General features: G+C 42.2%; 1 protein-coding gene across 1 annotated transcript; it reads left to right on the top strand.

Moving 5' to 3' along the window:
• Positions 1 to 3,645: 3,645 nt before the first annotated feature.
• Drg1 (developmentally regulated GTP binding protein 1) lies at positions 3,646 to 24,561 on the top strand. The gene is made up of 9 exons (XM_051200198.1): positions 3,646 to 3,813; positions 5,045 to 5,168; positions 8,459 to 8,634; positions 15,354 to 15,423; positions 17,848 to 18,017; positions 20,917 to 21,047; positions 22,572 to 22,739; positions 22,870 to 22,992; positions 24,159 to 24,561. The coding sequence occupies exons 1-9, from the start codon at positions 3,772 to 3,774 to the stop codon at positions 24,256 to 24,258; spliced, it is 1,104 nt and encodes a 367-aa protein (XP_051056155.1). The 5' UTR covers positions 3,646 to 3,771; the 3' UTR covers positions 24,259 to 24,561.
• Positions 24,562 to 26,272: the final 1,711 nt, after the last annotated feature.

The following is a 26,272-nucleotide window of genomic DNA, read 5'->3' as shown; positions in this document are numbered from 1 at the left end:
ATTACAGGCCTGTCATCCAGGTGCTCAGGAGGTGGGGACAGGTATATCAGGAGTTCAAGGTTATCTTTAGCTATACATAGAGTCAGGGATCAATTTTAACCTGGGATAACTGAGACCCTGTTTCAACAAAGAAACAAACCTACCTCCTTTTAATAGAGACAACCTGGGTCCAATTCCCAGCACTCCCACTGAGGCTTACAGCTGTCTGTAACTTCAGTTGCAGGGCATCTGAAGCCTCTGAAGGCACAGCATACATGTGGTGTGCAGACATATGTGCAGGAAAAACATAAAATATACTTTTTATGAGCTGGTCCATGATGGCACATGGGAGGCAGAGGCAGGCAGATCTCTGTGAGTTCAAAGCCAGCCTGGTCTATAGAGAGTACCAGGACAGCCAGGACTATTTCACAGAGGAACCCTGACTAGAAAGAGAGTATGACTTTGCTTGTTTGGTTCAATTTCATGTATGTGAGTTCTGTGTACCTCATTTGTGCCTGGCCTCCCCAGAGGCCAGAAGAGAGTGTTGGTCAGTTCCCTTGGGATTGGAGTTACAGATGGTTGTGAGCCCTCAAGTGGGTGCTGGGAGTCAAACCAGGATCCTCTGCAAGAGCAGCAAGGGCTCTTAACTGCTGAGCCATTTTCCCACCCCTGTCCCACTCGCCTTTTTTTTTTAAACAAAAACCACACTACTGGGATGCCAAAGATTAGAGCCCCTACCCAGCCTTGTCTATCAAGCAGTGCTTCTCAGAAAACCCTGAAGTTAATCAGATAGGCCTGATGAAATGTCACAGTCAGAGAAAACATTGATGAGCCCAAGAGCAAGTGCCACAGCCTGTCTCAAAACCATCCTCCTCAAGCTGATACATCTAAAACCACTGCAGTTAGTTTGTAACGGTTAACATCTGGCAAGAGAGGAGGCTTTTCTGTTTTAGGTTTTTGTTTTTGAGATGAGGTCCCTTGGTTCTCTGGCCTGCACCTGATCATCCTGCCTCCACCTCCTAAGCGTTGAAATTGCAGGTGTGCTACCACATCTGACATTAGTGTTTTATTTATTTACTTGAGACAGTTTATCCTGGAACTCACTGTATAGCCCAGGCTTCCCAAGTGCTGAGATTATAGGTGTGCGCCACCACACTCAGCTTTACAAGTTTATTCCTTGCTGCTGATATGCATATATAATAACATTAAGGACAGAATCTGATTCACTTCCTATTGTTCCCAGACCTGTCACAGTGCCAGACACCGTCAGAGTTCAGTAGATGATTACTGGATGGATACAATGGCCACCCAACACTCTGAAGATGATTTTACCCTTTAGCGTACTATGGACAGTGTGTTCTGGCTTATTTGTGAACAAAATGGTTAACTTAGCTGCAGGCCTTATGTGGCAGATTTGTTAAGGAGAACCCTCCTCTCAGAGCAGTGATGCCTTGAAACCCTCATCCAATTAACTCTACGAGCGAGCACTTCAGGTTAGGAAGGGCTGCTGATTTGATTTTATCTGTCTTTTTAAGATGCATCTTTGATCATACCCTATTCCAGCTGGACTTCCTTGCATAGTCCTCCCTTCTCCGTTACTAATGGGGCTAGATCAAGTTACCTCATTACTCCTTAATTTATTTATGAAAAGGCTGAGGTTAAAGAAAAGAAGCAAAACCCTGGGTCCTTCGGGAACTTTCAGTAAAAGCTTTTCTTCCCCTTTCCCCTCCCTTCAGACAGATACCCTATCTCGCCATTGTCCCTGGCAAGCTGGAATAGTTTTTATTTACAAACTTATATAAATAAACCTTGCTCTGGCTGGGTGGAGGCCATCTGTATGGGCTGTCTGGACTGTCCATTCCCAATGGATTAATCTATCAACAGGAACTCATTTACATAGAGTAAGCCTAGCACAGTAATCCAGGGCAAGCTGACTACCTTGCCATCAAACACTTGAGGGAGAGAAGTACTTTTAAAATTTAATTTTTATTATTACACAGTAATCTGTGGGCAAATCAATCTTGTATAAGATGGAAACACAGAACTATGCAGAGGGCCAGTGAGGTGTCTCAATGGGTGAGCGCCTCCTGCCAAACCTGAGCATCCAACTTGATCCCTGGCACCTATGCTGTCTTCTGACCTCCACAAGAGCACGAACTCCAGAAACAAGGGGCTGGAGAGATGGCTCTGTGGTTAAGAGCACTGGATGTCCTTCCAGTTGGACCCAGGTTCAATTCCCAGCACCCGCATGGCAGCTCACAACTGTCTATAACTCTAGTTCCTCACATCAACTCACATTGAATAGTATAAAAAAAAGAATGCCTCCAAAGATAAATAGAAGCAAGCAAAACAAAAGTTGGGCATTGCTGGCGCACACCTTTAATCTCAGCACTGGAGAGGCAGAGGCAGGCGGATCTCTGTGAGTTCGAGACCAGCCTGGTCTACAAAGAGCTAGTTCCAGGGCAGCCTCCAAACTACAGAGAAACCTTGTCTTGAAAAAAACAAAACAAAACAAAACAACAACAAAGTCAAAAGTGAAAAGTGGGCGAGGAGTGGTGATATACCAGATCCAGGGGATCTGGGTGAGTTCCAGGTCATTGAAAACTGCACAGTGAGATACTGTCTTAGAAGGAAACAAACAAACAAACAAACAAAACTAAGTAACAACATAACAACAAGGTGAAGGCTTCCTGTATGTCCTTCATCTCATCCCACTGATGGGAGACTAAACACTTTTCCCTCCAGGTTTGAGTTCAACTTCTGGGTCCAAGAGACCCTCCAGGCTCAAGTTTCTGGAGTCGCTGGCTTTATAGGAATGAGGATTCATTCTTCTATATACTTTTCCGAGAATGTGTTTTGCTCTTGTGTGCTTGCCTTGAGCGCAGGAGACTAGGTTCGTTCCATCATCAGCCACGGAAGCTGGGCGTTCCTGTATTTTTATAACCATGCTCCTCTAAAGGATCTTCTAACAAGCAGGAAGGATGGCATTACTGCAAGGTGCAGTTCTGTCTGTCCATCCAGCAAGCCCGGGACTGTCTTCCAGCCAGACTGAATATATGTGCACATTTCAGTGGCTGTAATTCTGTTTTACAATATATAGGTGCTTTTCTATTTATCTCTTCCCTTCTAATGAGTGCTAACATAATTTCCAATTTTTCAATATTGCTGCTCGCTCTCTCTGGAGTTCCTTAGTCAATCCACTCATTAATTGTGGTTCCTCGAGTGCCACCCCATCTCCTCAGGGTTCCTGGAAAACAAAGGATCCCTCAAAGATCCTTTTTCTTTTTGTAATACTTAAATCCCCCTCCCCTCCAAGAGCCTGAAGATCGGGCTCTCAACAACCTAGGAAGCCGAGGTCACCGGGGCGTCTCCCCAGACGAGAAAAAGGGGTCTCAAAGCATCTGCACGCATTTGCTGGGCGCCAGGTCTAGGTCTTTCGCGAGCCGCACGCTCCGCGCCGAGCAGACCCGGCGAACGCAGATCCGGCGGGGTGGGGCCCGAGCTGCGCGCGACCTTCGGCGCGCTCCAGGAGGCCAGGCCGGGCGACCGCTCTGGTCACCGCGGCCGCGGGCTCTATGACTCCGCAGTGGCTGGCGGAACGGGGAGGAGTCGGCGGAGAAGGCGGAGACAGCCGGGCACCGTGAGCCTCGGCGCAGACTTCTCGCGGAACTGCGACCCGAGATTTAGCAAGTCCCGCGCTTGCGCACTGCAGCGCTGGTCTGTGGCGCGGCTCGCGCGTGAAGGGATCCAGGTGGTGGGAAGGCGCCGGCGCTTCCTCGAGCCGTCGCAACCATGAGCGGGACCTTAGCGAAGATCGCGGAGATCGAAGCCGAGGTAAAGGACGCAGTCGGCGCTTCCTTCCCGGACGAGCATCACTTCCCAGGCGGTGCCGCTGTCCCGACGTACGGTGGACGGCGTCAGGGCCCTGCTCCTGCCCAGCTTCCACCCCGGAGCCACCCCCCTTCGGCTGCTCAGTCCGCGCTTGCACAGCCTCGGCCCCTTACCCGTGCCGCTCCCCCCTGAGCTCCCTGGTCCCCTCCGCTTCCATTGGCGGGCTCCCAGTTCCACCTGCTGGCCCCTCGGGCTCTACTTCTGCCTTTCTGGTTTTCTTGCTTTTCAATGGGTCACACCGACGTCTGCTCAGACTCCATGAGGTGATCACGTATTTTAAAGTCTTGACTTGCCTGTTCGCCACTCTAACCCTGATGATCCCCTTTTGCACGTCATTTGTTTTTTTGGCGACAAAAACATCTGCAAATAAATTGATTCTACCGGGATAGCGTGATGCATGAGAAGTTCAGGGCTTTTTAAATGTAGTGACCCTGTTTTAGACCAAGTCCACTAGAAAGGAATCCAGCAGATGGGTTTTAATTCCACTGGTGGATAGGAATTGGAATGACCTTCGTGCTGTACCATTGGTTCTCATTTCTTTTTCTCTGAAATGAGGAAAATGAGCTGGGTGGTGGGGAGAGTGAATTCCTTTATTTAATTATTTGTGTGTGTGCACGCGCGGGGGAGGTCAGAGCATAATAATAATTCTGACCTGTCACATGGGTCCTGGGATTGCATTTAGTCTTCAGGCGTAGCAGTAAGTCCATTGATTTTATGTAGTTGGCTCTGGGTTTTCTCCTCCTTCTGTCTTTTATGTTTTGAGAGACAAGGTCTCTTTACATAGTCCTGGTTATTCTGGAACTATGTAGACCAGGCTGGCCTTGAACTCAAGAGAGATCCCTCACTGCCTCCAGAGTGCTGGGATTAGTCAGGTTGGTTGGTTGGTTGGTTGGTTGGTTGGTTTTTAGGCAGCGCTCAGGAGGCAGAGGTAGAGGCAGGTGAAACACCATGAGTTTGATGCCAACCTTGTTTGCATAGAGAGTTCCAGGACAGTCAGGACTACATAGAGAGACCCTGTTTCAAAAGAAACCACAAACAAATATTTGAAATGGATACACTGACATTAGTAGGACCTAGAAAAAGAAAACATCCTGCTCTCAGTTTTTGGGAACCTTTGGGATACCTTACTTTGTCTGAAATGCTGCAGGTTTATGACTGATTCTTTCCTTATTAGATGGCCCGGACTCAAAAGAACAAGGCTACAGCACATCACCTTGGGCTGCTTAAGGCTCGCCTTGCTAAGCTTCGAAGAGAACTCATCACCCCTAAAGGTGGTGGTGGTGGTGGGCCAGGAGAAGGTTTGTGGTTTTTTTTTATTTTGTGTGTGTGTGTGTGTGTGTGTGTGTGTGTGTGTGTGTGTGTGTGTGTGTGTGTGTTTTTTGATTTCGGTTAAACTAATACATAGAGTGTATGTGTGTGTTCATATGCCTGTGGATTATTTATTTATTTTTCTTTTGAGACAGTCTCACTGTCCTGGAACTCGCTCTATAGAACTGGAACTCACAAAGATCCACCCACCCATCTCTGCCTTACAAGTGCTGGGATTAAAAAATGCCACTATGCTGGCTTCTGTGAATGTTTTTTTTTCCCCCCACAGGGTTTCTTGTGTAATAGTTCTGGTCTAGAACTCACAGAGATCTGCTTGCTTCTGCCTCCTCAGTGCTGGCATTAAAGGCCACCATCACCATCGCTTGGCTACTTTATTTTTATTTATTTACCTTTTGTTTTTGTTTTAATTGATATCTTACTGATCAGGAACTTACCAGTTCAGCTAGACTATTCTTCAAGCTCTGGAGATCTGCCTGTTACCCAGAAATGAGGTTTGTGTAGTTTTTGCTAGGCTTCTACGTGGGTGCTGAGAATCCACAGTCAGGTCCTCATGCTTGTGTGACAGGCATTGACCCCATTATTTGTAAACATTTAAATTTTGTGTGTGTAATTAATATTTTTAGCAGGGCAGTTGGTGATACATGCCTTTAATCCCAGCACTTATGTAGCAAATGCAGGCAGATCTCTGAGTTCTAGGATAGCCTGGCCTACAGACTTACTTCTAGGACACCCAGGACTACACAGAGAAACCTTGTCTCAAAAAAAACAAAAACAAAAACAAAAAAAAACTGGCCAGGTAGTGATGGTGCTGGTGCTGGTGCTGCTGGTGCACACCTTTAATCCTAGCATTTTCGGGGCAGAGGCAGATAGATCTCTGTGAACTCGAGGCCAGCCTGGTCTACAAAACAACTTTCAGGACAACCAGGGCTGTAACACAGAGAAACCCTTTCTTGAGCCACCCCCCCCCCCAACATGATCAGAGTATATTTGTATTTTTCTAAGCCTGACAAACCCAGGACCTCATATATGCTAGACAGATGTTTTATTATTGTCCTTGGGCCCTAAGTCTAAAATTTTGTTTATATATTATTACAGCCCTGAGGCTTGGTCCTAGGGGCTTGTACATGTTGGGCAGGTCTTTTACCTGAGCTACATACCACGTCCTTTAGCTGGAAATCCTAAATTATGTTTATTTTAGTTTATGAACAGTAGCTTTGTTTATATCTCATGCCTACCAAAAATAGATTTATTGAAATATGTACACCTGTAGCTAGAACCAAGTTGGAATAAGAAGCTGATGCAAAGAGGCTAGAGTATGAAAGTAGAAATAGTAAATTGAAACTAAGAAAAATGTAACCAGGATTTAAAGGAATGCTATGTATCTTGTATGCTTGCTAGAGAAGAACCATAAACAGATCTGAACTTATTTGCAGTCATTATTAAAAACAAAAACAAAACAAAAAACAGCCAGGGTCTTTAGTGCTTAGTTTAGTGCTTGCTATCCAAGTATGAGGACTTGAGTTCAGATCCAACCCCATGTGCAAATTTGTGTGTGGCCACAAGCCTTTTCTAATCCCAGAGCCAGAAAGGGAGAGGTAGAATTCCTGGGCTTTCTGTTCAACAGCCTAGCTGAAAGTGAATTCCAGGCCTCAAAGGGTAGGCTTGAAATTGATCAAGGAAAGCATCTGATGTCAACCTCTGGCTTATACATACACGGGCTCAGGGAACACACAAATCCCAAAAGCTGGTAACACAGTATTTGGGACCAAAGGTAGGAGGATTGCTTAAGTATATCCTATTTAAAAAAACCCGACCACATTATTCCCAGGTATAAGAAAACATCAAACCAGAGTTAAACATAAAGCCTCAAATCCACACATGCTTTTTGGGGTTCTTGTTTTGTTTGAGACAGGGTTTCTATGTAGACCAGGCTGGCCTTGACTTTCGAGTGCCACCTGGCTATGGTTCTGGAGTGCTGGGATTAAAGGTGTGTGCTACTATGCCTGGCTTCATTTATTTTCTATTTTTAATTTTTAAAAAAGATTTATTTATGTATTATGTACAGTGTTCTGCCTGTACCAGCTCTCATTACAGATGGTTGTGAGCCAGCATGTCATTGCTGAGAATTGAACTCAGGACCTCTGGGAGAATAATCAGTGGTCTCAACTGTTGAACCACCTCTTTAGCCCCAATATTTTTAATTTTTGTTTTTTTGTTTGTTTGTTTCCAAACAGAGTTTCTCTATGTAGCCTTGCCTGCCCTGGAACTTACTCTGTATACCAAATTGTCCTTGAACTCACAGGATTCTGCCTGCCTCTGCCTGGGGATTAAAGGTGTGCACTACCACTGCCCAGATGATATTTTTAATTTAATATTTTATATTTATGTCTGTGCTGGGCATGGTGGTGCATTCCTTTGATCCCAGCACTTAAAAGCAGAGACAGGCAGAGCTCTGTGAGTTCCAGGACAGCCAGAGCTGCATAGTAAAACCCTGTCTCAAGAAAAAAAAAAATTAAAATTAATTTGTGTGTATATTTGTTTGTATGTGCACCGGTACCTTCAGAGGCCATAAAAAGGAACCAAATCCCATGGAACTGCACGTAGAGCTCCCTAGTGTGGGTGCTAGGAACCAAGCCTGAGTCCTTTGCAAGAGCAGCAAAGTGCCATCTCCAACCTCTTTTTTTTTTTTGTGGGGGATGTTCTGCCTGTGTATGTATATATCTGTGTACCTTGTATGTGAAGTTCCCCCCGGGGTCCAGAAGAGCTTTTCATACCCATTGTATCTTCAGGACTGGAGGAGTTACAGATCATTGTGAGCTACTTTGTGAATGCGGTGGATTGGATTGAGTCTGGTCCTCTGCAAGAGCACTCCAGCCCCAGTACATTGTGTTTTGGGGAGAGGACCTCAGGCATTCCAAGCTGGCCTCCAAGCTTCTGATGTTCCTGTTTTTTACCTCCCTAACACTAGGATTATAGGCATACATCACCATACCTGGGTAACCTTCAGTACTTTTTGGATGAATGCTTTTCTAATCCTTTGGCCTTAAATAGTATATTAAAAACTGTTATACTTTAAGTAATGAAAGATTACATTGTTTTAATCAAGTACTGTGTATATTGAATTGTGAATTTTATGCGTGAGTTCTGTTTCAGAAGTAAGCTGCAGTTAGAGAAACACTAACAAAAATGTGAAAGGAATTTGTTGAGTTGTAATGCATCCAAGGATAACTCCTGTCTTTGATGTTTATTAATATTTTAGGTTTTGATGTGGCCAAGACAGGTGATGCTCGAATTGGGTTTGTGGGTTTCCCATCTGTGGGGAAGTCAACTCTGCTCAGTAACCTAGCAGGAGTATATTCTGAAGTGGCAGCGTATGAATTCACTACTTTGACCACCGTGCCTGGTGTCATCAGATATAAAGGAGCCAAGATCCAGGTGAGTAAGATTTGAAGACCAAGAAAGTATGTCAGGTCTATTTTTTTTTTATTTTAATTTTTATTTTATGTGCATTGGTGTTTTGCCTGCATGTATGTTTGTGAGAGTGTAACTAGAACTGGAATTATAGACAGCATCGAGCTGCCATGTAGGTGCTGGGAATTGAACCTGGGTCCTCTAGGAAAGGAGTCAATTTTCTTGACTGCTGAGCCATTTCTCTAGCCCCAAATCTTTTATTTACCGGGACTCTCATCTCTTAATAGTTGCTACATTAAACAGTTTAACAATGAAGTAATACAATGAAGTAAGGCTAATGAAAATACGTGAAAATGAAAGAACTACTTTTTTTAAAAATCTGATAATGGGGGAAGAACCTAAGAGATAAGGCTTTATGTACAATATGACTTTAGGAAGTGAGTCTTATTTATATATTTATTTGTTTGTTTGTTTATCTATCCGGAGACAGTGTTTTTCTGTAGCTTTGGAGCCTGTCCTGAAACTCTCTCTATAAACCAGGCTGGCCTGTTCTGCCTCCTGAGTTCTGGGATTAATGGCACATGCCACCACTGCCTGTTGAGTCTTTTTTTAGATCCATCTGCCTCTGCCTCGTGAATGCTAGCATTAGAGAGAGCTACCACTGCTCAGCAAGTCTTTTTTTTTTTTTTTTAAGATTTATGTGTATGGGTATTTTCCTGTGTATATATGTGCACTGTGTGTATTACTGATGCATGGATCCCCTGGAACAGTCAGTCTTGAGCTGCCATGTGGACTCCAGGAATTGAACCCGGCTCATCTAGAGGAACACCCAGTGTTCTTAACCCCAGGAAGAGAGTCTTTTGAAAAAGGGTCTTATACATAATCAAGGCTAGCTTGAACTCCAGGCTTGCCTTAGCCTGTGAAGTGCTAGGATTATAGGCCATTATGTGACATCCCATTTGGTTGGCAGATTGTCTTGAAGTTAGCATATGTCTTTCTGTTGCTGTGATTAGACACCATGACCAAAAAGCAAGTTGGGGAGGAAAGAGTTTATTTGACTTACACTTCCATGAAGGAAGTCAGGACAGGAACTCAGAGAGGGCAGCAACATGGAGAGGCGATGGAGGAGCGTTGCTTACAGGCTTTTTCTGAATGGCTTGCTTAGCCTGCATTCTTGTAGACCCTAGGACCACCTGTCAAAGGATAGAACCACCCATGATTGGCTGGGCCCTTTCCGATTAATTACTAATGAAGAGAATGACCTACAGGGTTACTAATAGGCTGATCTGATGGAGGCATTTTTTTCAGTTGAACTTTCCTCCGTTCAGATTACTCTAGCTTGTGTCATGTTGACATGAGACTAGCCAGCACAGCATAGAATTTGACTACCCAGAAAAATGAAAGTACATTTAAGGCAGCTATCACATGCCTTTAATCCCAGCACTTTGGAGGTAGAAGCAGATAGATCTCAGAGTTCAAGACCAGCCTGGTCTACATAGTGTGTTTCAGAACAGCCAGAGCTAGGTAGAAAGATCCTGTGTTTCTATAAACAAAGAAAAAAGAATTAAAAACAAACAAACAAACAGCTGTATGGTACATCTTATAGTGACTTGATATTGGGGCCGTTTTATATGCTAAGGAAGCTGAGCTTTATCTGTATAAGACTTGAACATATATTTTACTCTGTAAAGACACCTGGGTTTCAGTTTTTTAATTGTTTTGTTTTGGTATTGGTTTTTCAAGACAGGGTTTTTCTGTGTAGCCCTGGTTCTCCTGGAACTTGCCCTGTAGACCAGGCTGGCCTTGAACTCACAGAGATCTGCCTCCCTCTGTTGTGTTCCCCTCCCCCCCCCATCAAAGGTGTTCCCCACCTCCACCCAACTTTGATTTTCTCTTTTTTAAAGTTTAATATGAAAATAATGGGTTTTCTTCTTACGTCATCATACTTGACATGTCATTGTATTTGTGCCCGTCTGTCCCTACCCCTGCTCTCTGTACTTCCCCTGCCTTTGTGCCTTCTTCTCCTCCTCAGTTAATCCTGAGTCCTGCTTTTTTTCTTTTTTACTACATGTGCTGTGCTGCCCTCTCTATTTCTAACCTCTTCCTCCCATCTCGTGGTCCCCTTCTAGTTTTGTGACTCCTCTCATATATAACTACATATACACACAGCACTCATATCAAATTTTACATCTACACCCTATATTAGGGGAAACAGTAAGTATTTGTTTTGATCTGGTGTATTTTTCTTAATGTTTTCCAGTTGCATCCATTTTCTTGCCAGTGCCCTGATTGCATTTGATTTTGTGACTGCATAAAATCCTGTTTTGCATAAAGTGTTCCACATTTTTTTATGTTTATTTGTTGATAGACCATATAGACTGCTTCTACTTAGGTTAATTGTGATATATTTTTATATATATTTTACTAACAAAGGATTTATTAGTTAATATAAATAGATTGTAGATTCATTGGATAGTCTAAAGAACTATTAGAAGGGCTAAATACTTATTCATCATTTGTTATTTATTTATTTATTTTGAGACCAGGTGTCTCTTATAGCCCTGGATATCCTAAAACTCTTTGTAGACCAACATGGTCTTCAACATAAGAGATTGGTCTGGCCCTGCTGGGATTAAATGCATGTGCCACCATGCCCGGCTCTGCTTCTTAAATTTCTAATAAGTGATCATGAACTTTTTTTTAACTTGTTTTTTTAAGATTTATTTGCTTATACAGGGTTCTGCCTATGTGTATGACTTCAGGCCAGAAGAGGACACCAGATCTCATTACAGATGGTTATGAGCCACCATGTGATAGCTGGGAATTGTTCTTACGACCTCTGGAAGAGCAGCCAGTGCTCTTAATCTCTCCAACTCTAACTTACGGGTTTTTTTTTTTTTTAAGACAAGCTCTCATGTAGCCAGACTAGCCTCAAATTTAGTTTGTAATTACTGATGACCTTGTAACTCCTGATCTTCCTGCCTCTACCACTGAGGTGATCGTAGACCTGTGCCACTATCCTTGGCATTCACACCTTTTCCAGGAAATATGTAGTGCATGCATCTGTAGCGTTTGTGTTTTTTTCTGAGACAGTACTGTAGACTGGGTAGTAGGCCTTGAACTCAAGAGATCTTCCTGTCTTTGCCTTCCATACATTGGGATTAAAGGCATGCACCAACACTGCCCCACCAAAGATTTATTTATGTGTTTTGTCTACATACCAGAAAAGACCATTGGATCCCATGGAACTAAAGTTTTGACAGTTGTGAACTGCCATCTGGGTGCTGGAACATGCACTCAGTTCTCTGGAGGAGCAGCCAGTGCTCTTAACCACTGAGCCATCCCTCCAGCCCAGTCTTATTTTTTATATAAAGGAATTAAGCATCTCTTGATTTTTGTATCCACAGATATATGAGTGTGTATGTGTTTTGGGAGGGTGGTTTTGGCTTCATGTGACTTTTCAAGTTTCCTTATGCCCTTTATTTTTTTGCTTCCGAGTGAGTAATAGATAATCAGTTTTTTTTTTTTTTTTTTTGTTTGTTTGTTTTGTTTTGTTTTTGATTTTTGAGACAGGGATTCTCTGTATTGCTTTGGAGACTGTTCTGGAACTAGCACTTGCAGACCAAGCTGGTCTTCAACTCACAGAGATCTGCCTCCTGAGTGCTGGGATTAAAAGCATGTGGCACTAACACCTGGCTTGATAATCAGTTTTTTTTTTTTTTTTTTTTTTTTTTTGTCATACTGATTTCCAAAGCAGCTGTACAAGTTTGCATTCCCACTAGCAATGGATGAGTGTTCCTCTTACTCCACATCCTCTCCAACATAAGCTGTCATCAGTGTTTTTGATCTTGGCCACTCTGACATGTGGGAGATGGAATATCAGAGTTGTTTTGATTAAGAGCAAGTTCTATTAACCTTGAGCAGTCTGTCATTGTAGCCTTCTCTGTAACAATTTTTTGTATTGCTACACAATCAAGTGTATTCCTTAAACTTTACTCCTTTTGGTGCCTGTTTTGCAACAGTTGTTGCTGTTATAATACCTTGTCTAGTGGTGGCTTTCAGTTCTTTATTGCACTACATATGTTAATTGGATTTCTGTATAGAAGAGCTGCCCTTCATACATTTATTCAAGAACATATCAATGTGGGGTCCTCTATATTTTACTATTAACTGGCTAGTGGTGGAGCATGCCTTTAATCCTAGCACTTGGGAGATAGGCAGGTGGATCTCTTGAATTTGAGGCCAGCCTGGTCTCTAGAGCCAATGCCAGGACAGCCAGAAATAGACAGAGTAATCCTTCTTAACCCCCTCCACCCAAAAAATTCAGTACTATTATTACTAACATTTTACCAGCCTCCACCCTCAGAACGTTCTTTTTATTGTCTCTTGTCTTTTATGTGAGCCCTTACATATAGTTTTACGAGGTAGGCTAATAAGCTGGCCTTAAACTCAGAGACCTCCTACTTTGCCTTTGCCTCCTGTGTGGTGGAATTGTAGGTGTACATTGTTATCCTCAGCAGCATTGTGATTATTGAACAAATTGAAAATCAGCAGAAATGGTGCAAACCATTGTAATATTCAAGATGATATAAATGAGTGGTTGCTGTCTTGTTTTACCTAATCATGGAGTTCTGTCTAGTTTATTTTATGTATTTTGCATGTGTATGTATAGCGTGATATGTGTGTGTGTATGTATGCATGTTTGTAGGCATGTGTAGGGGGTGGGGGTGAGCATGTGTGTATCAAGGCCAGAGTTTGATGGCAGGAATCTTCCCTCATTCACTTTTCACCTTATATTGAGTCAGGGTCTCTTACTTGAACTCAGAGCTTGCCCATTAAGTTAGTTTAGATAGTCTGCTTGCAATGGGACTTACCTGTCACTCCAACTCTGGGTTATATATAGGCTGTCATTCTCTGTTGGTACACGAGTGAGCTTTAGGCATCTGGTTCCAGTCCTCATGATTTTGTTGCAAATGCTCTATCTACTGAACTGTGTCTGTAGCACCTTGTTACATGTTTTCAGTGACCTGAAGTACATGACATTTAGTATATGCTAAGGAAAATAAATATTCATGTCACTTGTGAGGAAGATTGGATTTGATAAGTATGGTGGCACTTATAATTCCAGCACTTAGGAAATGGGTGGAGGTAGAAGGTCCAAACATTCAAGTCATCCTCACATACATACTGATTTCAGGAACATCTTTTATTCTATGATACTCTGGGACTTCAAAGATGTGGGGTTCTCTGAGACCACCACACCTGGAAGAGTAATGATTGAATAGTTACGACCAATTTTCCCACCAGCACTGGTCCTACAGCCACATCAGCCCCAAATAACACACAGGGATGCTGTATTAGATATGAAACTGTTGGCCTGTTACTAGCGTTTCTTACTGGCTAGCTCTGTCTTAAATATTAAGCCATTTCTATTAATCTAAGTTTTTCCATGTGGTCTTATCTTACCAGAGAGAGAGACTGGACCCCTTAATCTTCTCATGTCCTACATCTTGACTCCCCTACTACATTTCTCAGAATTCTTGTCTCCTAGTCCCGCCTATCTTGCTTTTCTATTTGCCAACAGTGCTTTATTCATTAACTAATAAGAGGAACATATTTACAGAATGACATCTCCCGTCACTGAATGAAGCAAGAAACAAATTTGAACTGGACAGTTGTGGCACACACCTTTAATCCCAGCACTTAAGGAGGTAGAGGCAGGAAGATCTGAGTTTAAGGCCAGCCTGGACTTCAAAATGCCAGGCGACATAGCCAGGGCTACACAGAAAAATCCTGTCTTGAAAAAAAAATAAAAGGAGAAACTCCAGTTAAATACTCAGAGCTGGTATTGGTTCAATAGGTTTTTTTTTGGTTTTTTTGTTTGTTTGTTTTGTTTTGTGTTTTGTTTGTTTGTTTTTGGTTTTTAATTTAAAGGTTTTTTTTTTTTTTTAAAATTTCATGTGTATGGGTGTTTTGTCTGCATGCACATTTGTACATCAGAAGAGAGGACATTGGATCCCAGGAGACTACAGATATAGATGCTTAGGAGCCACCAACATGTGGGTGATGTGAATTGAACTCACAACCTCTGGAAAAGCAGCTAATGCTTGTAACTGCTGAGCCCTTGGCTCAGACTTCTAGGGTCTGACAATAGGAAATTTATTTTAGACATTTAAGTAGAATACAATTTGGAAAAATGTTTTCTGATGTAACAGTCTCTTGAGTACAAGGAGGTATATTTACGTCAAAGCTTTTCCCAAAGTGCATGTTGCTTCTTCCATAAAGATGGTTTCTAGAGCTAGGCTGCATGTGTTATCATAAGGGGCCAGTGGAGGCTTTGGTGTGGTCTTGGTCATACTGATATTGTAGAGGTCATCAAGGCCATTAGCAGGTCTGGTCCTGTTTGTGGGAGTTTGGTATGGCCTGGACCTACAGATGCAGAGGGGTCACCTAGGCTATTAGCCACCTCTATTCCCAGCCTTCTGACAGAAAACAGGCTATACATCTTTTCCTTTACAAAAGACAGCCTACCGTGTTTAACATTCCTGAAATCCCTGGTGTGATCTGTGAGTGCAAGGATTTTTGTGTTCCCAACACCAAGAAAGATTGGAAATGGGTCTCATAAATTTTGGATGGTAGAGAAATGAAATACTGGTATCCAAAAGAGGACACTAGTTAATGTGGTTGATCTGTTCAGATTTAGAGCTGGTTGTTCCTTGTTTTCATTGCTCTCAATCTTACAGCTTCTGGATCTGCCAGGTATTATTGAAGGCGCCAAGGATGGGAAAGGCAGAGGCCGTCAGGTCATTGCAGGTGAGTGAGTGCATCTGTGGGTACAACAGACAGATAGCTTCTGTTGGCCAACACTGTTCTAGTTGTTCACTCCCTGTAAGTTCTGGACTTTCAGATGTCATCTGTATTGATTGTTTTTTCCAGTGTGATCTTTGTTCATTAGAAACCCTTAACTTTGATAGAGTATAATTAGCCTTTAAAATTTTTTAGGCTTATTTCATATATATTGTTTATAAGTAGTACTTAGCCTGCATTGTCTGTATGTGCTTTACATGGTCTGCCTAATGCCTGGGGAGGCCAGTTAGGTGGTTTATCCCTTTGAACTGGAGTTTATAAGTGCCTGCCACCATGCCTTTTTTTTTTTTTTTTTTTTTTTTCTTGAATTCTGGGGACAAACTCAGGTAGACAGTTTGTACTGAACTATCTCCCTAGTATTGAAGGTGTTTTTATAAACTCTTACCTTTGCTTAGTTTTTTGTTGTTAATGTTTATTTTTTATTTTGTGTTTGCATGATATATAGTTTAGTGACTGTGGAGGTCTGAAGAGTCCATTGGATCTCTTGGAACTGGAATTATGGATGGTTACAAATGCTAGGAAGCAAATCTAAGTCCAAGAGCAACATGTGCTCTCAACCATTGAGTCATCTCTCCAACCCCAGACTTAATATTCTTAATATTTATGATGCTTTTGGTTGCTGTAACAGAATATGTCCCTGTTTCACAGATGTCAGTCCCATATTTCAGGGAGGACCTCACAGAATTTATATTGGTCAGAAGAGAGATGAAGGGAATGGGAAAGTATGAGGGAGGGGATGATGTAAATGACCAGGAAATACATGAAAAGATTCAAGATTGCTAGTCATTGTCAACATTGAGAGAGATCATTAAATACCACTGACTGTTAACAGGTAAGAACATGAAGTACTTGGAAGTTCTTACTCACTACTAATGGGAACATAAAGTTATATAAACATTTCGACAACTGTTTCTGATCACTTTTTTTGTGATATGCAACAGTTTATCTAGGAAAAATGAAAACATACCAACAGAAACACTTGTAGCTGTCCCAAGTATCTTCCTGTCCATTGTCTACCTCCCCATCCCCATTTCTCTGTGTTAACATCTCTGGATGCCCCAGTACTCACTTTGTAGATCAGGCCTGCCTTGAACTCTCAGAGATCCACCTTCCTCTGCCTCTCAAATACATGACTGTTTATAGCTGATTCATATTATACTTCCAAATAGAAAATAATACATATGTTCTTCCATAGGGGATTAGCAGGTAATAGTTTAGTCATTTATAAAAGAGACAAGTTACTAGTAACATATACAATGTGGTCAATATATTTTTTAACAATTTTATTTATTATGTATATAGTTATCTGAATGCATGCTTGCACACCAGAAGAGGGCACCAGATCTCATTATAGATGGTTGTGAGCCACCATGTGGTTGATGGGAATTGAACTCAGGTTCTCTGGAAGAACAGCCAGTGCTCTTAACCTCTGAGCCATCTCTCCAGCCCCAATGTGGTTGAATATTAAAAAGTGTTAGAATAAAAGATTTGAGCAGAAAAGAATAGATTTTATTTTATCCCATTTATATGGAATTTTGAAAAGTAAAACTACCTATGGTGATAGGAAGTGTTTGGCAAGTTATAAGAGAAATGGTCTAAAACTGGTACAGCTTCTGGAGGTGATTCGAATGTTCTGTATATTTTGATTGATTTTTTTTTTTTTTTTTGTTAGCTGAGGATGTCCTGATCTTCATGTTGGGATAACAAGTATCTGCCACCCCCTATCTTACTATATCTTGACTAGTGTGATGATATCATTAAATCATCTGTAAAACTGCTGTAGTTTGTTTTTATAAATTGTATTTTGATAAGGCTAATTAAATATATATTAATTGAGGGCTTGAGAGATGATTGAATAGTTAGGAGCACTGGCTGGCTTTACAGAGGCTCCAGGTTTTAGTCTCAACACCCATGTGGTAGCTTACAGCTGTCTGTGTTTCCAGTTTCAGGAGGATAATCAGGCAAATGCTCATACCTAGTGAAAAACCAAACCAAATACATGACTGACCATGTAATACAGATAATGCAATCTGATTTTATTTTAGAGTTTGTATTATTTTAAAGTTTATTGTTTTAGAGTTTGTATTTTAAAATGTTTCTGAACTTATTTTTAGTTTATTACTCAGTTTATACCTTTAGTTTGTCTTACTCATATATAAAAGATGGGCCAGTGTTCTGAGTGATTGATAACTTTAAGGTATGTACTGCAAATTGATTGATAGAATAAATCTTCGGTAATCTTAAGCATTTTATGTGAATATAACAAGAAATAAATCAGTCTAGGAGCTAGATAGAAAATACCTCTGTTTGAATTTTTGGTTAGTAAAGGCTGTATGCATTCAACTTAGGGTATCATTTTTTTACCCCCAGTGGCCCGAACATGTAATTTGATCTTGATTGTTCTGGATGTCCTAAAACCCTTGGGACATAAGAAGATAATTGAAAATGAGTTGGAAGGCTTTGGGATCCGATTGAACAGCAAACCCCCCAACATTGGCTTTAAGAAGAAAGACAAGGGAGGCATTAATCTCACAGCCACTGTAAGTGGGGAAGGTGACATGGGGTGGAATATTGACTGAAGGGATTGGCATGAAAATGTTTTCAGATGTGCAGAAACTGGTGATTTGGAAATTTTCTGGCCTTTCCTGCTCTCATTGAGATAATTCAGTGACTGATAAGACAAAATCAGGGCAGGAGTCATTCACAGATTGACTTTTCCAACTGTATTTCTCCTTTTTAGGTCTCTTCCTAAGGTGGTATAACCGTTTGGAACAATCTTACCATGAAGTAGTTGCCAGTATCCTGTGCTTTAATTTATTTAACATGAATTTATGAAGAACTAATGAGAGACCTAGTATTCTTTTAAGCTCTGGAAGTGGCAAAGTGAGGGAAGTTATAGAGAAAGGCACAGAGTAGTCAAGAACCCTTCTTCCTGGGTAAATGAACAATTAATGAGGAAAATATAGTATATTATAGTATATTAATTGATGAAGTAAAGTAAGGAAAGGTGAATAAGCTGTTCTCTGCCTCCCAGAATTGTGTTTCATGTATCTCAGGTTGGTCTCAAAATTACAATGTAGCTGAGAATAATCTTGAACTTCTTATACTCTTGCTTCTGCCTCCTGAGAGCTGGGATGACAGATGTTTGTCAATGTGCCTGGTTTCTGGGGATTGAATTCAGGGCTTTGTGCATTCTAGGTAAGCATTCTACCAACTTAACTACAGCACCAGTCTCTAGGACTACCTTTCTACATCGTTTTCTTCTTTGAGACAGGGTTTCTCTGTGTAGCCCTGGCTGTTTTGGAACTCACTCTGTAGACCCAGGCTGGCCTCAATCTTACAGATCCACCTGCTTCTGCCTGTTGAGTGCTAGGATTAAAGGTGTGTGCCACCATGACCCACAGAGCTACCTTTCTTTTCTTTTCTTTCTTTCTTTTTTTTTTTTTTTTTTTATTTTATATAACCAAGTCCATTTAAATGAAAACAAACATTTATAGACAATATTTGGGAATCAGAGGTACCTTTCTAAGTGCATTGTTGGGAGAAATATTCACTGAGGTGACATGAGAGTGTCACCCCAGTGAATATCTTCAGGGTGTTTGTTGGAGGGGGAGAGCCAAGTGTTAAGTTCCTGAGATAGAAACATGAAAGCAGAATAGTGAACAAGCTAGAATTGTACTCACTGCATAGCCATTTATTGTATATTGATTTTACTCATTTGTATTTCAAGCATATGAGGGTTTTGCCTGCAAATGTGTGTAGAACATATGTGTGGTAGCCGGTTGTGGTGGAAAAAAAAAAAACAAACATATGTGTGTTGCCTGAGGATACTGAAAGAGGGCATCAAAAAACCCTGGAGTTATAGACAGTTGTGAGCTGCTATGTGAGTGTTGGGAATTGAACCCAGGTCCTCTGCAAGAACAGAAAGTGCTCTTAACCACACTGAGCCATTTTTCCAGCCCCAAGTTAACTTTATTTGTAGTGTTTTGCTACAGTGTCTTTTATGTGCCAGTCTGATCTTGAAGTCCATATCCTCCTTACACCTCTTAAGTGTTAGAGTCAAAGGTGTATGATACCCTGCCTGACTTTTGGACTTATGTTCTAAAGGGGTCCTAATAAGCATTTGTGTTCAATTGCTTTAATCGATACAATGAAGAAACCATGTAAGAGGTTGTTTCAGTGCCTCTGTGAAGAGCTGGTGACTTGTAGTGTATGTAATTTTAGCAGTTTGGAGATTGAGGCACACCAATTATGAGTTTGAGATCAGACTGGGCTACATACCAAAACCCTGTCTCAGCAAAAGGCTTTGGCTAGGCCCGATGACACACACCTTTAATGCCAGCACTAAAAAGACAGAGGAAGGTGATCTCTAAATTCTAGGACAACCAGGATGGTAGGGAATGTTCTTCTGTATATGTTTCTCTTGTGGATGATGACTAAAACACTGTTTGGCCCATAGAGGCAGGAGGATTGGTGGGACTAGGAGACAAGGAGACCTCTGGGAAAGGTATGCAGAGAGGCGCCATAGGGGATGCCATGGAGGGACTGGGAGGATAAGGACACGGCAGGCGTTCTCCGGTAAGATAAGACCATGTAGAAATACATAGATTAGTAGTTATGGGTTAATAATTAAGACATCGGTTAACAGCTTTATAATTAATATACCATCTCTGAGGAAGGTGGCAGGACTTGGCGGGGCAAGGAGATCCCAGCAGTACCAGGCCTTCACAGAGAAACTCTTGAAAACAAAGAAAATGTTACTATTGTTTGCATATGGCTGGTTTGTCTGTGTGCTGCTTTAATATGTGCCTGCCGCTTGGAGGCCAGAGGAGGGTTCTTTAGACAGTCACACTCTGAAGCTGCAGCTGGACTGGAAGTCTCTGTGGAGTCCATATGGACCTTGAACTCAGACTTCTGCCTTCTGCCTACTGATTCTGTCATCCAAGCTCAGTAGAGATGCCTTAAAAAGAAAGCCGGCGGCAATGGGTCGGGAGGGTGGGTGTATGGTGGGAGTGGTGAGGAGCAGTGGCTGACTCACAACAGTGTTTTTTTTTTGTGGCGCTCTGCAGTTTTGGATTGGAGCCTGTCTTAGAACTCACTCTGTAGACCAGGCTAGCATGCACAAAGCCTTGGATTTAAGTCACAGCACCACATTAACTGTGGTGTTGCATGTCTATGATCCAAACACTTGGGAGTCATAGTCGGGAGGATAAAGGACATTCTTGACGACTTAGTGAGCTTGAGGGCAGTCTAAAAAGGAAAGTACACAGAGACTGAATATGGTACCCCATACCTTTAATCCCAGCACCCAGGCAGGGACAGGTTGATCTCTGAGTTCCTGGCCAGCCTGAGCTACATAGAATGACCCTGTTTCCCAAAAAAGAAAAGTACATGGTCCCCCATCCTCCCTGATTGGTCTTTTTTACTCCATCCATTCAGTGCCCTCAGAGTGAATTAGACGCTGAAACAGTGAAGAGCATCCTGGCTGAGTACAAGATTCACAATGCTGATGTGACTCTGCGTAGTGATGCCACAGCTGATGACCTCATTGATGTGGTAGAAGGGAACAGGTACTTAGTGTGCAGCCTGCAGTGAGGCCTTGGGCTCTTCACTGTGCTTGTGGGTTGGTCTTCATGTCTAACTTCTTCCCTTGCTCTGCAGTTTGGCTAGTGATGGTGTTATCCCCGTTTGTGTTATTCGCTGTGACCTTTGCTGCGTCTTAAGCTCTTCTGAAGAGAGGGGGTGGTCAGTCTGCTCTCTCCAGTTATTATTTCAGCAATCATGGGCCATTTTGCAGAAGGCAGAGCACCAAGATGTGCCCATGCGTCCTTATTGTATATGGCCGAAACCTTGCTCTGTGAAACACTGCTACTGTTAGCACTTTAGTAAGTTAAACCACTTTGCTGAAGTTATTCCTAACATTTACACAAAATCTTCTTAGTTGTTTATTTGAAGAATTTGACTAACTGAAAACAAATAAATGCTTTGAGTTGGACAATTTGCAAGCAATGCAACTAAAGTCTGAGAAGTTACAGCTTGCCTAATTACTAGTAATCTTAACTGCCATATTTATTGGACATTAGGGGTATAAAGTTGGCAAATCCTATACTTAAGGAAAAGATTAAAGGCATGCATCTGTAATCCAGGAGGCAGACAGATCTCTGAGTTCACTGACAGCCAGGACTATACAGAGAAACCCTGTCTCAAAACAAAACAAAAAATAGTTTTAGTCTTTAAAAACTATCATGAACTGGGGATATAACTCATGATTCAGTTTATCCTACCATGAACGAAGTTACGGGTTGATCCTAAGCCCTGGCTGAAAAGAAGAAAAAAAGGATGCTGTGTGAAATTATAGGTATATATGCCTTTAGTCCTACCAGAGACAGGTTGATCTCTGAGTTAGTTCCAAGACAGCCAGGGGTTGCACAGAGAAACTTGAGAGAGAGAGAAATCATAGGCGTACCTTTTGGGTGGAGCGGTAGAGACAGCAGCTCACTATTGTGTGCTTATCCTGAACTTTTGGGGATGTACCTTCCTCCCTCTTCCACTGCTGGCATTGCAGGCATGTGCCACTCTGTTTTTGTTTTTTCCTTTCTCCTTTAAAAACACACAAAATAAGACAAAATAACCTTATATTCTTAAATTTCCCAGTAACTGGCTTTATGTCTGAAACTAGGGCCTGAGTTTTGTTAATTCTCAATCTATAATTCAGTTTTTAGACTTTGTACATGCCTACTTTTTAGTTTTACTACTTTTTACTTTTATGTGTATGTGTTTGCACCTGTGTGCGAGTGCCCAAGGAGTTCAGACGAGTGTGTCGAGTCAGTGGAGCTATAGGAACTAGTAAACTCAGTTTTGTGGGAAAGCAAGTGCTCCTGACTGCTGAGCATTTCCAGCTCCTTGTGTTTATATTTGTAGAGAACTTAAAAAAATTATCTGTGTGTGTGTGAAACAGACAGACAGACAAAGACAGGTATGTACCCTTGAATGTGTGCGTGGTGCACATGTGAAGGTTAGAGGGTTTCGTTCTTTCCTTGCACCTTATTTGAGTTCTCATCACCAACCTAATAACTTTTCTTCTCCTTATGTAGAGTTTATATCCCCTGTATCTATGTATTGAATAAGATTGATCAGATCTCCATTGAGGAACTGGATATTATTTATAAGGTACCTCACTGCGTTCCCATTTCTGCCCATCACCGCTGGAATTTTGATGACCTGTTGGAAAAGATCTGGGACTATCTGAAACTAGTGAGAATGTAAGTCTTAATGATATTTGTCTGTGTTTTAGAACTAGAAGTAAAGTACTTTCTATCGAGGGCTCTGTTCTCAGATTGGAGAGCATCCTGGTCTGATGGCAGAGGCATTTGTGTCTTTCCTCTGTTCTAGTTACACCAAACCCAAAGGCCAGTTACCAGATTACACCTCTCCAGTGGTGCTGCCCTACTCCAGGACCACAGTGGAAGACTTCTGCATGAAGATTCACAAAAATCTTATCAAAGAATTTAAATAGTAAGCATCATGGGCATGTGGTCCTTCCTTTTTTTGTGAGCTACTGATTTCACAAGTAGTAGTAAATCTTAGAGGAGATTCATGAGACTGGGTAACAGGCTTCTGAAAGGTTTTATAGATCTCTCTCTTTCCTCTCTGTATAGCCCTGGCTGGTCTCTGCCTCCTGACAATTGGGATTATAGGCGTGTGCCCACATGACTGCCTTCCCTCTATTTTATGTGTATGCCTTAGTATGTATGTGTGTCACATGTTTTCAGAGCTCAGGAAGAAGGCATTATCAGGTCACTTGAAATAATATATGTGAGCCATTGTGTGGGTGCTGGGAATCAAACTTGGGTTCTCTGTGAAAGCTGCATATGCTTTTAACCACTGAGCAATCTCCCCAGCTCCCTCTCGGTGTCTGAGAGCCTTGCCTACCTAATTGGAGCAAGAGGAGTTTCATTGCCTCTTCAGCTCAGGAGTGTTTGCTGAGGTGTAGGCTCTTGCTTGCCCTCATTAATTCACCTTCCTTTGGGCAGATACTCATTTTAAGGGGTGTGGAATGGCTTGGTGGATAAGAGTGCTTGCGTTGTAAATAAGAAGACCTGAATTCAAATCCTTTACTCTCATGTAAAAGTGAATGCCTGTAAGCCCAGCATTATGGGTCAGAGAAAGGGGGTGCTGGAAGCTTCCTTGGGTCTGCTGGGGAAACTGTAAATGTACTTAACTGCTCAGCCATCTCTGGCCCCTGGATTTTTTGTTTATGCTTTTATTTGTTGGTTTTTCGAGACAGGGTTTCTCTGTGTAACAGCCCTGGCTGTCCTGGAACTCACTCTATAGGCCAGAGATCTCGAATTCACAGTTTAATCCCAAGTGCTGGGATTAAAGGTGTGTGCCACTACTGGTTTAGCCCCCCCCTCCTTTTTTTTTTTTTTTTTTTTTTTTTGCTTTCCTTCAATTGACTATGGAGTGAGAATAATCCCATGACTTCTGAAAGCAATTGTCATCTTGTGTGAGGTTCCAATGTGCCACAGTGCTGTGAAAATGGCCTTGAGTGTTTGCCCTGATTGAAAGAGTGCTTTGAAGTCTGTCTCTTAAGAGCCAGGATGCTAACTAAGTCTGATAAGGTAACCAGGGCTAAAGCTGATTGTCATTGCAACTGACTATCTTTATTCTTTTCTATACAGTGCTTTGGTCTGGGGTCTCTCTGTGAAACATAATCCTCAGAAAGTGGGTAAAGACCATACATTGGAAGACGAAGACGTCATTCAGATTGTGAAGAAGTGAAACCTCCTCCCCCATCTGCTGGCCAGCCACAGCAATGTTCCTTATGACCAAGTACCCTCCTCAACCCTTCTGTCTTTGGCAGCCATTGGGTTGGGATACAGGGATAGATATGGAAACTCCAAACTGGAACATCATTTGTCTTGAACTCTGTAGCTGAGGCTCACCTAGAATTCTTCTTTATCCATCAGCCTCCATCTCCCAAGTGCTGGGCTTACCAGTGTGTACTTGTTCCTCAGCAACATCACCTTTCTTACCTTGGTATCACTTCTGTTGAACTGTATAAAAACCCTGATGGGCCCCTTGGCTGTGTGTCATTGTCAGATTCGTTGTGGGGTGAGCTGAATGAGCAAACACCTGTCTGCAGGGAGGCAGCTGCAGAATATGACATGTAACATCCTTTGTGGTGCATAGTAATGAGAGGCTCTTTCACCTGGGTTCAGCTTTCTTTCCTTTCAGGTAGTCTTTCCTCGGGACATTGTTGAGGGCAAGGATATGATAAAGTTATCTGCTTATTTCCCCCACTTCTGGGCTGTTTTGGAAGATAGCAGTTGAGTAGACTGCTATGATAAAGCAGAGTGGGGTTTGAGTTTCACGTTTTGTCTTAGCTATGAACCTACAAAAGATTACTTAGCCTTTGTAAGCCTCGTATACTACAGGGATAATGGCATTAACTGTTAAGGTATTAGGGGTGGGTTTTGGAAGTTGCTTAGCACAGTGTCAATCATACAAGGTTACTCAGCCCTTTTTAAAACTGGGCTCGGTTGTATTTTATCACAGTCTTCATGCCGCTGGACCTCCAAGCTAAAACTTTTGCTATAATCCTTTGGCAGCCTGTTGCCAAGCCTATAGTTTGGGTAAAAACAGGGAGGACATTAGAAGTGTGGCAGCTGATGTTACCAGAATAATGAATGCATGGACACATCCCTAGGAGTGGGAGAGATGGTCATTAAGACAGTCTGATTATCCTGATTATCTGAAGATGGTTGGCAGTCATCACATCATGGCTTAGTTAGAATGCGTGCCCGTAGGTCAAAGAAGTCTAAACTTGCTAACTCACTTTTAATGTGATCTGCAGGGATGGGAGAGGAGGCCTTGATTAAAACAAGAACAGCTTTGTCTTCAAAGGAGATGAGCTAGCACCTTTAGCAATCTGTGAGTGAAGATGTGGCCTTACCCTTTTCTCAGGCTTGCCCTCCTGCTGCCCTACAGCTTTTTCCTTTCTTTGGGTCAGCACTGTCTCCAGATTCAGGTAGGTCTCACTTGTCTCAGGACAGTTGCTTTTTTCAGACTACAGATGTATGTCTGTCACTGAGATATTCACTGATAAGGGTGTAACTGAAAGCCTATCTAAACACTCCAAGAAAGAATTAGGATTTAGAGCTGTGGAGTTTCTAGATAGTTTGTTCTCCAATGAGAGCCTGTTGAGATTTTTGGGAATCCTCAGGCCAACTAAGATTCACTTTGCTTAAGCATTTAGCACTTTAGAATGCTAAAAAGAGGGCAGTCCAAATCCCTCGCAAAGCCTCAGTGTTTTTGAAGAGGCCCTGAGTCCATCATTTCAGTTATCCCTCCCCCAGTTGCCAGTCCCACAGCCTTTGAGTTTTCCTTCAGCTTAATGTCATGCCTAGTCAAGGCTGGCTTTGACTTCATCGAATGCTGTGTCCACACACACACACACACACACCCCAAGAACAAAACAAACACATCAGTTTACCTTTTCCCTTCTTTGGTACTTAGACTTGATGATTCTGAAGAGAAGGTGCAGTTTGTGTCAGGACACTGGCTGGGAATGTGCTCCTAGTGGTTGGGACCTGGGTCACCATGTGGTTGCTGGGAATTTAACTCTTGAGTGTTAAAGGCTGTGTTTCTAGCTTCTGTATACTGTAATCTCCTTGGTCCCCTTTGTGCTTTGTCATGCCAGCTTCAGCCTGCACAATAATTCTCTTTGTGCAGTTCTTCTTTACCACTCCCCCCCTTGCTGGCTCAAGCAGGACACTTGGGGAGGTACAACCAG

This window comes from Phodopus roborovskii, unplaced genomic scaffold (genome assembly GCF_943737965.1).
Source record: "Phodopus roborovskii unplaced genomic scaffold, PHOROB, whole genome shotgun sequence".
NCBI classification, from domain to species: Eukaryota; Metazoa; Chordata; class Mammalia; order Rodentia; family Cricetidae; genus Phodopus; species Phodopus roborovskii.
Note: the sequence above shows the minus strand (reverse complement) of the source record. Positions and strands in the feature narration are given on the sequence as shown.